This window comes from Macrosteles quadrilineatus, unplaced genomic scaffold (assembly GCF_028750875.1).
Source record: "Macrosteles quadrilineatus isolate MER2022 unplaced genomic scaffold, UCM_ALF_1.0 Scaffold_6__1_contigs__length_79288215, whole genome shotgun sequence".
Lineage (NCBI taxonomy): Eukaryota > Metazoa > Arthropoda > Insecta > Hemiptera > Cicadellidae > Macrosteles > Macrosteles quadrilineatus.
Window position 1 is genome coordinate 12,368,592 of NW_026542599.1, and position 14,205 is coordinate 12,382,796.

Consider the following 14,205-nt stretch of genomic DNA (forward strand, 5'->3'; position numbering starts at 1 on the left):
GTGAAATATTAACGGGGAAATGTAGTAAATGAGAAAGCAGTTTAAATGCGACGGATCTGTATGCCAGTTTTAATTACATTGTGAGGCTAATGTACACTACAGTATGTATAGTGTTTGGAATGGAAGCGCATGGCAACACTGCTGCCGGTTGGTGGCGCTCCTAGCGGCGTGGTCAGGAAGCTAGGATCGTCAGCGATTATCGTCAGTTTTGTGCGCGCGTTTGTGGTGGCAAGATCATGTGATTGTGCGAGATGCTGCCTTGGATAAAACTTGCTCTCGTCCTTTATTTTAGTGGTAAGTTGTTCAGTTTTTACCAAGTAAGCTATTTCGTGTTGAACATTTTTAATAAACTTATAACTTTCCTAGGATCAGATCAGATTGAATTTTCTCAGGATAAATAAAAGTCAAGATTTATAAAGGTCTCGAAAACTGCTTGGAAGATTTCCTTCAAATGCATTTATTTCTAGCCTAAAAACGTGATTTTAGAATAATTCGTGTTTCACTACAAAAATTATTTAACATTGGTCTTATGGGTTGCCAATTAACTATGTTGGTTGAACAAAATAACAAGAAAAAATTAAAAGACTTGTTACATGTGTTTATAAAAAGCCATCCACAGTGTACTAGCAAATTACAAATTACAGTGCAAAGGAAAAAAAACATCACTTGAGACTAACACTACAGTGTGTAAAGATTACACTTGAGATTACTCAAAAGGGAAAAATAGGTCTGAAGAAATACTGGTTTGGCTTTCTCCTACCAAAACTTAATCCCCGATGTACTGAGGCAATTATTAGCAAACAGTATAGCAATTAAATATTTAATAAAATAATATTTATTTTTATAAATATAGGTTTCAAACAACAATTTTCAATCAGCTGTTTCGATTTAAACAAATTGTCAAAAAAATTTCTATAGGTTATTATGAACGAGTGATTTTTACCATCGATTGTAAAATAAATTAATGTGCTGTGGATGGCCAGGTTAAAACTCCATAATGATGAATAAAAATTCCACTGATTATTAAATAATAAACATACCGAGCTATGACTTGGTCTCCAAGTACTTTTCATAATTATTTACATAGGGAATAAGATATGATTTATTTGTGATTTCCATGTTTCTGTCCGTTTCGTTTAAAAGGAAAGTAATCAAATACTCACATAAGTAGCCATATATTACAGTCTCAATAAAATAGACCTATATATGAAATGATATTTATTCGTCTTTATTTTATTAACATTGCGCATAAAATAGCTCTATCACAGTCACATTATACTCGTACAAGTTATGAGTTTATGTAGATAAATATGTATATCAATACATACAGACTGCTAAAAAACTAATGACCCTAATTGCAATTATCAATCATGATTTTAATACAAAACACGAGAAGAACCCATCCGAAGAAACCTTGGGGGACTTCTTCAGGAGGGATCTTAAACAAGATTCATGTATATAATTTCTTAAAATGTTATATACGTTATGTAATATTTGAAAATAATATATATAGAAAATTTGGTTTTTGTTGTGATTTATGGCGAAAAAATAGATTTCCTTAAGAAACACATTTATTTGGAGACAACTTTTGGCTGCCTGTGTTTAATTTGTCAATGAAATGTCTAAGCAGTAACGAATATGCCGGTATGCATCATCTGATCATATGAAACATGAGCCAACAAATTTAACAGCTGATCGTTGAATTGTTATTTTATTTCATCGAATTTTTTTGTTTACATGTTGTTGTTTACCATTAGTTTTCATTTGTGGTTAAAGTGTGTTCATGTTATGTGCGTGTTTCTAAAGTTTTGTGCTTAATCTGTACTTTATTAGTGAGTAAATTGGTGTATGGGTTTCGATTTCCTTGTATTTAACCACAGCGGTCTCTGTTGTGCTCTGTTTGTGCTGTGCTCTGTCGAAATTTATAAATGACATTTGAACAAAATGGGGTAAGTTTGTTTATTGTAAAATACTACTATTAACTGTCTACTAGTTTGTATTAACAGTCAATTGGTTTAGTCATTGTCTATTCGTTTAATGAATATGTCTTTCGTTTTTTAGGCTTGCGTTTTTCTCCTATAAAAAAAGTTCCCGATCGTTATTAGTTTTATAATATATATAATTTTACAAATAAGCAATGGTATGGTAAAAATAAAATAGCTACATATTTTTGCAACCATATTAAGATCAACGATAACATGAAAGTCTTTCTACTGCAATTAATTTTTAATTGTATCACAACAATCATTTGGACGGTTTAGTAATACATACATACATATATATGTGTGTAAATAGATAATTACTAGCAGAGTAGGCCTACCCGTCCTTCGGACGGGGTTGGCATATAAGTTTAAAATGCTTATTGCAGTTATACTCAAGCTTTACGTTTGCAATGGGGGAGGACACAGTTTGATACAAATTTGCATCTTTAAATTTACGATATACTATGGTATTACACATCTAGCATAGCCATAATGTTCTACCACTTCACCTAAACAATAAATAAAAATAAATTATAAAAAACTCACAAAAAATCACAAATTATTCATGACATTAAAAACATAAACATAACTGTTAACAATCCTACTTTGACAGTTCTCATTGCGTATCACAGTTTTTTTGTTGCTGCTTAGTTAAAATTAGCTGATTACATAAATGCAAAAAAAAAAAAAAATGGTGCTGCACCCTGTTGGTAAATCTTACAACTTTTGAACTTCAAACAAACAAACACACAAACTTTCACATTTATAATATTAGTAAGATAAGATAAGATAATTTAGATGGAGAAATTATTGTAAACGTGTGTGGACTGTTTAACTATTTGAGCTCATAAATCTCCCAAAATACGTTTTTAGGCTGTTAATCTTATGTAACTTATGCAGTACTGTTGCCTTCCCATACTCAGCAAATTGATTATGAAAACAAAATTAAATTGTAACCATTAACTGTAATAATTTAGTCAGATTGTGTACAAGATCAACATTATTAACATCATCAATAAGTAGTGGTGACCTGGTGGAAACGCGCGTAACAGCTGTCGGGCAGATGTTAGCAGATGTTACAAAGTTAATTAGTTTAAAGGGTATTCGGAGGAAATTACGTAAGAGCAGGTGGTTTTGATCGTACGTCACTTGTGACGTATGTGGGTACTGTTTTAATTGTTTAATGAGTAAAACACAGTTTATACAATTAAATGATGGATTTAGTTAAATTCATAGTCAACAGTACTGTGTAGTATTCTAGTAAGGTCAGCGGGGCGCGGCGCGGTGTGGCATGGGTGACTCACTGGTCGCCGCGGAATTGGGTTAGTTGGACGGAGGAAAGTTTGGTCAGGGTCGCGGCCATGTCCGACCTTGTTACTCAACCTTCGCGGAGCTGTACCCAGATTTGGATAGTATCCACACAGTTCGCGTTTGGACATAGCGGCGGAGTGTTGTACGGTCCTGGGTCTATCGTTTTGCAGTGATGCCATCGTAATACTACACCTCGATTGACTCAACAACACAAGGTATTGTAAAAACCAATTTTAATTTATATCTTATGTTAGATAGTCGCAGGTTAGCTGTTTGTGGTTAAAAAATGTTTATACAGAAATATGTTCCTAATAGTAGATATATTTTCCCCCTGTTAGAAAATATTTGTTGGTCTTAAAAAAACACATCAGTAGTGTTGTATTAGGGGTACTGGAGACCGTGACGTAAAAAATAAAGTAAAATTAAACATCGTTTATATTTTGTTAAATAGTTTGACAGATTAGACTTTGTGGTTCAAATATGTTTATATAATGGAGTCTTTAGAAAGACTGATTTTTTTAAGTGAATTATACCCAATTCCATGTGTCCTGACTTGTGTGAATCAAATAAATTAGTTTGCCATCTTCAACGTCAGGAGGCTTTGGCACATTTAATCGTGTCGGAAAGCAAACCTCTAAAAACTTGTTGTCATAAAAGAAAATAAATGTTTTACCATTTTCATTTTGTCTTTGTTCTACTAATTGATAATGTTTGTTTTGTAACAGATATTTAAATGTTACTTTTTCTGTTTCTATTGGACTTACTAGTTGAGGAAGCTTCATTTCTTGACATATGGCTTCAGGTGATAATTGATTAGAATAATTTGATCCTGATGCATTCCAATGTAGTGGTAATTTAATTTGCTTCTGAAACTTTAGACGTAGTGACATTGACTTGCGAAAATTGCTAGTTTTAGTAGTAGTAGATTTCTTTAAATCTTCTTTTATTCTCTTTAGTTTATCTTGTGTGATTGTACTTGGCTTATCCATAGTTAACATCAGAACAGAGCTAGCATATGTGAACAGTCTCCGTTGAAGGTTCAACACTGAATGATGTGATGTTGGAGACTTCCTTACTTAGTAGGTAGAATTACCCGACAGTAGGGAAATTTACCCGCGAAGCAGGGTAAACCTCCCAACCGACCCCCTCCCAACTGGCTCGCGGATAAAAGTAGCGGCAGCGAACGGACTGTAGTCAGTCTCACCCAACTGGCACAGCTGACTGGTTGAGTGTAGACTGACTGACTTTTGATTAAAACCTTTCGTTAGATTTGGCCAATCTAACTTAATGTTTTAGTCAATAGCATGTGCTGCATGTTGTTTTTTTAGCTTGTATCTTAGATGGTTTTACTTTATGGAGTGCATCGTGTCTTTAGTACTTGAATTGCGCAGAGTGTTGTATTTTTCTAATCATGTGATATTTCGGCTAACAAAGGATAAAGAAGTCCCCCATTAAAATGAACAATCTTTTGTGACTGTAAATATTCTATATTTAAAATTTAAGTTGACCATTTTGTAATTAGTTGAGAGGTCCAACGGCCTGCATACTATTCTGCATTTGGTTAAATTAAATTTTAAACTTTTGTTGTCATTGGTAGTTTACTTATGTCAGCTAACAATGAACACTTTCTTGTGACTGTAAATATTCTATATTTTAAAATTTAAGTTGACCATATTGTAATTAGTTGAGAGGTCCAACGGCCTGCATACTATTCTGCATTTGGTTAAATTAAATTTTAAACTTTTCGTTGTCATTGGTAGTTTACTTATGTCAGCTAACAATGAACACTTTCTTGTGACTGTAAATATTCTATATTTTAAAATTTAAGTTGACCATTTTGTAATTAGTTGAGAGGTCCAACGGCCTGCATACTATTCTGCATTTGGTTAAATTAAATTTTAAACTTTTCGTTGTCATTGGTAGTTTACTTATGTCAGCTAACAATGAACACTTTCTTGTGACTGTAAATATTCTATATTTTAAAATTTAAGTTGACCATTTTGTAATTAGTTGAGAGGTCCAACGGCCTGCATACTATTCTGCATTTGGTTAAATTAAATTTTAAACCTTTGTTGTCATTGGTAGTTTACTTATGTCAGCTAACAATGGACACTTTCTTGTGACTGTAAATATTCTATATTTTAAAATTTAAGTTGACCATTTTGTAATTAGTTGAGAGGTCCAACGGCCTGCATACTATTCTGCATTTGGTTAAATTAAATTTTAAACTTTTCGTTGTCATTGGTAGTTTACTTATGTCAGCTAACAATGAACACTTTCTTGTGACTGTAAATATTCTATATTTTAAAATTTATGTTGACCATTTTGTAATTAGTTGAGAGGTCCAACGGCCTGCATACTATTCTGCATTTGGTTAAATTAAATTTTAAACTTTTCGTTGTCATTGGTAGTTTACTTATGTCAGCTAACAATGAAAACTTTCTTGTGACAGTAAATATTCTATATTTAAAATTTAAGTTGACCACTTTGTAATTAGTTGAGAGGTCCAACGGCCTGCATACTATTCTGCATTTGGTTAAATTAAATTTTAAACTTTTCGTTGTCATTGGTAGTTTACTTATGTCAGCTAACAATGAAAACTTTCTTGTGACAGTAAATATTCTATATTTAAAATTTAAGTTGACCACTTTGTAATTAGTTGAGAGGTTCAACGGCCTGTATACTATTCTGCATTTGGTTAAATTAAATTTTAAACTTTTCGTTGTCATTGGTAGTTAACTTATGTCAGCTAACAATGAACACTTTCTTGTGACTGTAAATATTCTATATTTTAAAATTTAAGTTGACCATTTTGTAATTAGTTGAGAGGTCCAATGGCCTGCATACTATTCTGCATTTGGTTAAATTAAATTTTAAGCTTTTGTTGTTATACCTAAACACAGACTCTTTCCTCACTACAACAGAAGGAGAGATAGAGCATGTTTGCTCCATCTCTTCTTTTGGTATTATTTTAAATGACCTTGACCTACTTACAGGACTTTGAAAATATCTTGGAAAAAATATAAAAACGGTAGTAATGGATCTTTGAATGAAGCCTTGTATATGTTTGAATCCGACCGGGCACATATTCTAGCTAGGGACCTACTATCGCTAGTTAATTTACATAAGCAGGTGCAGCGTTGTTCTACCCCCACCACTCAACCCGAGCGTATAAAAGGGCTGCGAGCAGACGGATGATTGTCAGTCTTGCACAACCGGTGAAGCTGACCGGATGGGCAAACTGGCTAAAGACGAGACCCTTAGTTTAGAGTTGGTACCACTCTAACCTAAGGTTCTTGTCACTTAGTAGTTATATTAGAAGCATGTTGATTGTAGTATTTGTTGGCTTGTAGTTAGAGGGTGTTTTGCGTATTTGTATCTTTGGTAAGGGTGTTGTATTTCTTAATTATGTGTTGTTCTATTTCAGGTATCAAAATAATAAAGTCCCTATTAGTAATTTTATTTTCAATTTGAGTTGATCATTGTATGTTACAAAGTTCTAAGTGACATTAGTAAGTTGAAAACGTTCACACAAAACAAAAACATGAAACCAATAGTAAATTCATGACATAGAGTTCTCTTTGACATACACACATTTTTATGGGGACAGTTCGTTGACTGCGCTGCTCCGGCTATTGCTAATGAGTCTTTGATCAATACCATGAGGACAGTCCTTTGGCTGCGCTGCCTCTGATCAAAAAGACTGATACATTGGTCTTTAGCCAATTCAGACTTACACACAAACATGAAAATAAAACAAACACTAAGTTCCCCCACTACAACAAAATGAGATAGATGACATTCACACATTTTTATGGGGACAGTTCGTTGACTGCGCTGCTCCGGCTATTGCTAATGAGTCTTTGATCAATACCATGAGGACAGTCCTTTGGCTGCGCTGCCTCTGATCAAAAAGACTGATACATTGGTCTTTAGCCAATTCAGACTTACACACAAACACGAAAATAAAACAAACACTAAGTTCCCCCACTACAACAAAAGGAGAGATGGAGCTTATTTTTGCTCCATCTCTCCTTTTGGCATTATTTTGAAATGACCTTGACCTACTTACAGGACTTAGAAAGCTTCCCTTAAAATACATAACAAACACTAAGTTCCCCTATTACAACAAAAGGAGAGATGGAGCCAATTTTTGCTCCATCTCTCCTTTTGGCAATATTTTTAAATGACCTTGACCTACTTACAGGACTTAGAAAGCTTCCTTACAGTACATTATTGGGAACCGAGAACAGTTCTTTTAAGTTAACACCAACGGACACAACATTTCCCCTCCAACCACAAGCTTCCCCCCTCCACCCACAAGCTTCCCCCCTCCACTTGAGTTTTGCTATAAAAGGAGGTTTGCTTCGCAGGCAATCATCATTCAATGGTCTGAAGTAGTCCTAGCTAGCTGAGTCAGCTCCAGTTACTATTCACTGTTTCATTTGCTATCATGGCTTACCTTAGAATTCCCACTAGACCCTCGAAAGTAGTTTCTTCATCTTCAAAGTCTCTTCCTCGATCTATTTTAATTTCATCACATGCGTCAGATCCAAAATCGGTTCTTCGAGAAATACTGCAGTCAGAAGGTGCAAGTCCTGGAGCAGAAGAACAATACACCTTCCGAGCCATTGGTGATCAATCTCCTCCACTGATTGAAATATTGTCTTCATCTTCATCTTCACAATCAAGTTCGTCTTGTTCATCTTCTTCGGAGTTAACCTCATCTGATTCGTCTACAAGCTCTTCCTCGTCCTCTGACTGCACTGTTGCTGATATTCTATCAACACCTACTGCTACTAGAACTGCATCTCCACCTCCAACTTCTACACCATGTATTTCTCCCTCGACAACTCCACCTTTACAATTCACTATTCCACCACCCATCATATCTCCTCTAAAAGACTCCCTACCAGCCACTTCCAAATCCTTTGACCACCTTCACACTTCTCCTTCAGATAAGTGTAAACAATTAATTGCTGACAGGAGAAGAAAATTTGCACACACCCTCTCTAAGTGTCGATATGTTTTTAAAAAGGGTGCTAGTAAGGGGGAACACTGTGAAAAGGTTTGTGTTTTGAATAGTGATATGTGCTCCATTCATTCAAAACACAATAAAACCACAGAGTCTTCCAATAAAATTAAAGAACTTCCCAAAGCAATCCGGGTAAGAAGGATGAAAAGGTGTACGAAATATTTCTTTGTCAGATGTGTATGGTTTAATAACATCATTATAAAACGTAACGATACAGGAGAGCATTTTTCAATTAGATTACCAAGAGATGTTGTAAACCCTGAACATCCGAAAAGAACTGACTACCTTATCCGGGATGCTAAAGGAAGATTGTCTTGGAAATCTTCAATTTCCAAGATCAAGAAGACACGGTAATTTTTTTTCTTTTAACATTTTACATTACCAAAGATAACACAGTAAATTCAATTTTTCCAAATTCTTAAAAAAAAAATGTGTGAGCAATTTGTTTAATTCTGATACATCATGTGTAAAAACATGCTGAAGAATTAAATGAATTGTTCACACATTTTTTTTATTATCTTGCAATGACCTTGACCCACTTCTTAAACTTATAAATTTCTGCAAAATTTTAAAATAATGATAATATCAATTTCTACCACTACTAAAATTAAGGTGGTTTGTTTAATTCCACCCCCTTTACCCCCACCAGTACATAAAGGTATAAAAGACGCTTGATATTGCACATGATTCATTCTTAGATTGGAGCTAGCAGAGGCAAGTTTAACTATGAATTCCCCAGCTACAATAATAATTAAAAGAAACTTAAAAAACCTTCAAGAAGCATTTGCATTCAGGGGAAGTTTAGAAAAATATTTAAATCATAGTGTGACATGTCATTTTACTTTGTGGAAGGAAGAGAGAAACATCTGGAACTCAGAAGCAAACGGGTTGAAACTAGAATTAACTGATGTACGATTTAATAAAACAATTCGAAGGCTAGTGGAAATGTTAGAAAAAGGGTATATTGTGACTGCCACATTCTACATAAAACCAGACCGCAATAACTAAAAACAAAATGGAGTAAAGGTTAAGGGTGGGGGTAAAGGTAAATGGTGGGGGTTTGTCTATATAACATGTTTGCTGAGGTACAATCAGTTACTTCAGATTTACCACTCTTGTACATTATGTCTCCTGTGGACAATATTTTCCCGACAACTTCTTTTTTAAAAACCTTATTGGAAAACATTGTTTTTGAAGCTGGTTCAGAGGAAGAAGACATAGACTTGGAGGAAGAATCTTTATCCGAAGAAGAGTTGGAATCGGATGGTGACGAAAATTTGGAAGTATTGACTGATGAAGAGTTAGATGAAGAAGATAGAAGTTTTCTACTTGTTGAAGATTCATCATCTACTGAAGAGATGGTATGCTCGGAGAAACTTGTTGAGCTAAGGGAAACACCTACAACAAGTCATATAATGTTTAGTGCAATGTTTAGAAGTAGAAGACGATTGTTTGACTCTGACTCTGACTCCGATAGTGATTAATGTACAAAAAATAAAATGAGTGGGAAAAATGGGTGGGATGGGGGTTTGTTTTGCAAATCATAAATTTCCACAACAATAACAGTAAATTTTCTATTTCTAAATTTTTAATCTCTGAAATATTTAATTTATTTTAAATCCTGATAATCATAAAATCATAAAATACACAGTAAATCGGCTTTTTCAAAATTTTGAAAAAAATGTCTGAGCAATTTGTTTAATTCTGGTATATCATGTTTAAGAAAACATGTTGCTGGGTTAAATAAATTGTTCACACATTTTTTTATTATTTTACAATGACCTTGACCTACTTAAAGGATTTAAATAAATTCCATGGTTCAACAATAAGGAAAAATGTTACCCATTTCCCCTACTACTATAAAGTAAAGTGGGGAGTGGTCTACCCCCACCACTATATGGAGGTATAAAAGAGATTTGACATCCTGCATTAAACATTCTTATTTCTGGAACTCGCAAACGCAAGTTTAGTCAAGATGGATAAAAAAAAGATTAGACATAATGAAAGAGAAAGAAGGAGGGTGATGAAGCTAAATGAAACATTTGAGGTATTGAGAACCATACTCAAAGCTAAAAAAGGAACGTCTAAACTCCAAATTATAAATTTATCAATTGAAAGAATAAGGTTTTTAGAAAAGGAAGTTGAAGAAGCAAGAATGAGGACTGTGGGAGAAATGAAAGAAGCTAGTGCTATAATTGATAACCACGTTGAAAAATTAAAAGAAGATGATGATGAAAAAATGCTGTCGGACATGATACAATTAATGAATGGTGAAATGGAAGAGCGAATTCTGTCGGAAATGATGGATTTATTGGATAGTGAAATTGATGAAGAGTACTAACAAATAAAAAAATGGGACGTGGGTAGGTTGGGTTTGTCTTGGAAATCTTCAATTTCCAAGACTATAACACAGTAAATTGGGGCTTTTCCAAGTTTTGAACAGTAAATAACTTTTTTCCAAATTTTGAATAAAAAAATGTCTGACCAATTTATTTAGTTCTGGTATAACATGTGTAAAAACGTGTTTCAGAACTAAACGAATTGTTCACACATTTTTTTATTATCCTGCAATGACCTTGACCTACTAAACCAGAATAGTTAGTAAAAAATAAAATACCTTGTTTTTCTATAAATATGTTTGAAAGTTGAAGAATAGCCTGTATTTACGTTAGATTATAAAGCAATTGGGAAATGGGGTGATGTCATTAATTTAATAGTAGTAGTAGAGGGGAGAGAGGGGAGGGAATGGTATAAATAGGGGTGGATGTTCACACCTTTCATCAGTATGTTGCTGCTTCTTGAATAGAGAACATCTACAACATGCTACGCTGCGCCATTTGTCAAGCCGAATTCGAGGATGAAATAGATCTTGTACTACATGAAATAGTCGATCATCCTACAAATGCAGAGGAATTGGAAGGATATCAAGACTTGATTCAAGAATTGTATAAAATAGGACAAAAAGAAGAAGAAGAACCCAAACCATCTACTTCAAGAGATCGAGGAGAAGAAGAACCAAAACCATCTACTTCCATGCTACGCTGCGCCATTTGTCAAGCCACATTCGAGGATGAAATAGATCTTCTACTTCATGAAATAGTCGATCATCCTACAAATGAAGAGGAATTGGAAGGATATCAAGACTTGATTGAAGAATTAAATCAAATAGGACAAGGAGAAGAGGAAGAACCCAAACCATCAACTTCAAGACCAAGTGTTATTCATTATGCACCCAAACGCCCAACTTCACCTTCAACTGATGCATCTCCAACAAACGTGGAACTACACGCTCATGCTCTACCGGGTAAAGTGGTAACACATTTTAAAATTGACAATGCTACATTAAAACTGGAAGAATTTATGTTTAGTGCAAAAGGACTAGTAATTGAAACGCTACAAAATGAATTACAAAGATTAAATTTTATAAAGTTTGGACTATTGCTGGACACTATGTTTACCAACATGCAAAATGAAACATCGCCTAGAGGGTTTTTAACAAAAAACAGAACTATCATGTTTGGCTCAGATATTGAATTAATTGTAGATGAATGTTTTGAAGAACTTTTGACAAAATTGCAAGAACATGAAGGCAGGGGATCAGGATGGACTGTATTGAGCATATCAGGTTTGGATATAAGAGTGCATAAACATGGATATGGAATGAGAGGAAGTAGCTATATTCCTCTACCCAAGAAAATTGCTAATACTCTATCTTGCATAAATGTACAAAATGATGATACAGAATGTTTTAAATATTCAATGTTAGTAAAACATATCAAAAACAATCACCCGGAAAAGGTAGGAAGAGAATATAAAGAAGTGCAGCACAATTATAATTTTCAAGGAATGAGCTACCCTGTAAAAATCAAAGACATCACCAAGTTTGAAAAACAGAACCCAACTGCTTCTGTAAATATATATGGTTTAGATTCATCAAACAATGTATATCCTCTACGTATAAGTGCACACGAACTAAATAATCACACTGACTTGTTATTAATTACGAAAGGTGAAATATCGCACTATGTATATATTAAGAACTTTAACAAACTCGTTACTTCCCAGATTTCAAAGCATGGGGGATGTAAAACAATTTGTAAAAGATGTTTCTGTCATGTGAACAAATCTATGAGAAATGGAGGGTCTGAATGGTTGTTAGAACATAAAAGGTTATGCAATGGAAATGAAGAAGTTAAGATTAACCTACCACCAGCTGATAGAGCATTTGTACAGTTTAATAATGTAGTTCATCAATATAGAATTCCTATTGTCGTGTATGCTGATTTTGAATCTACTCTACTACCATTAGAACATCAAGAGGAGGACACATCAAGAAGAAACAAGTACCAACTACATTCACCCAACAGTTTTTGTCTACTCATCAAGTCAACACTTTCCAAAGAATATTTACAAGATTATGGACTGACAGCTGAACCAAAAGTGTATCGTGGTGAAGATGCAGCTAAACACTTTGTCGACGAGCTGTACAATATAGCTGAAAAAGTAGAGGCAATTTATACACAGGTAAAACCTATGACACCTATGTCACCCGATGAAGTTCAAGAATACGATTTATCAACATCATGTTATTTGTGCAAGAAAACATTTACAGAAGATAATCATAAAGTGCATGACCACGACCATCTGACTGGAAGCTACAGAGGTGCTGCGTGTAACGCTTGCAACTTAAACTATAAAATTCCTAACTATATTCCAATTGTAATGCACAACTTAAGCGGCTATGATGGACATTTTATAATACCTGAATTAGGAAGGGACAATGGTAAAATTGATGTATTAGCCGTAACGATGGAAAGGTTTATTAGTTTTTCAAAAAAGGTTGGTAAAATGAAACTCAGATTTCTTGACTCCTACAGATTTATGCCTTCTAGTCTTATGAAACTATCAGAAAATTTGACAAGAGAAAATTTAATAGAAACAAGTAAAATAGTAGACAACAACAAATTGGATTTAGTTCTTCGAAAAGGAGTCTTCCCCTATGATTACATCGATGGATTGCACAGATTTGACGAGACATCACTTCCTCCACCAGAAGCCTTTACCAACAAGCTGAACAATTCAGAAATATCACCAGAAGATTACCAACATGCATGCAGAGTTTGGAACGAACTTGATATGGAAACATTAGGGGATTATTCAGATTTTTATGTTAAACTCGATGTAACTCTGCTTGGTGATGTGATGGAAGAATTCAGAAACACCTGTTTGGGAGCATACGGATTAGACCCTCTTCATTCTTACACCTCTCCAGGATTAGCTTGGCAGGCGATGTTAAAAGAAACCAATTGCAAACTTCAACTTTTAACAGATATTGATATGGTGCTGATGGTTGAGTCCGGTGTCAGAGGAGGATTGACTCAAAGCGTTGTAAGACATGTTAAAGCCAACAATAAAGATCTGCCAAACTACAACCAGCAAGAGCCATCAGTTTATCTTGGGTATTTTGATGCAAACAATTTGTATGGATGGGCAATGTCCAACCCCCTTCCATACGATAACTTTAAATGGATCGACCCAGAGTCAATTGGAGATATAGTTCAAATTCCAAAACATGGTGACACAGGATATATATTAGACTGCGATTTCGAATACCCAGAACATCTACACGACCTTCACTACGATCTTCCTCTTTTACCAAAAACAGAAATTTCACCAACTGGAAAACATCCTAAATTAATGATGAATTTAAATAACAAGCAAAGATATGTAGCGCACTTTTGGACTGTACAACAAGCACTTGAATTAGGACTTCGTCTAACCAAAGTACACAGAGTTTTGGAATTTTCTCAATCTTGCTGGCTGAAACCCTACATCGATTCCAACACTACAAGAAGAGCAGCAGCAACGACAGCCTTC

At 34.4% G+C, this 14,205-nt stretch overlaps 1 protein-coding gene across 1 annotated transcript in view; it reads left to right on the top strand.

The window, feature by feature from the left end:
* Window positions 1–214: 214 nt before the first annotated feature.
* The window catches only part of LOC128996162 (uncharacterized), a 195,916-nt gene continuing 181,925 nt past the window's right edge, over window positions 215–14,205 (top strand). Inside the window, exon 1 of the mRNA XM_054421299.1 lies at window positions 215–294. Coding sequence (XP_054277274.1) covers window positions 252–294 — 43 coding nt within the window. The 5' untranslated portion in view covers window positions 215–251. The remainder of the gene's footprint in view (window positions 295–14,205) is intronic.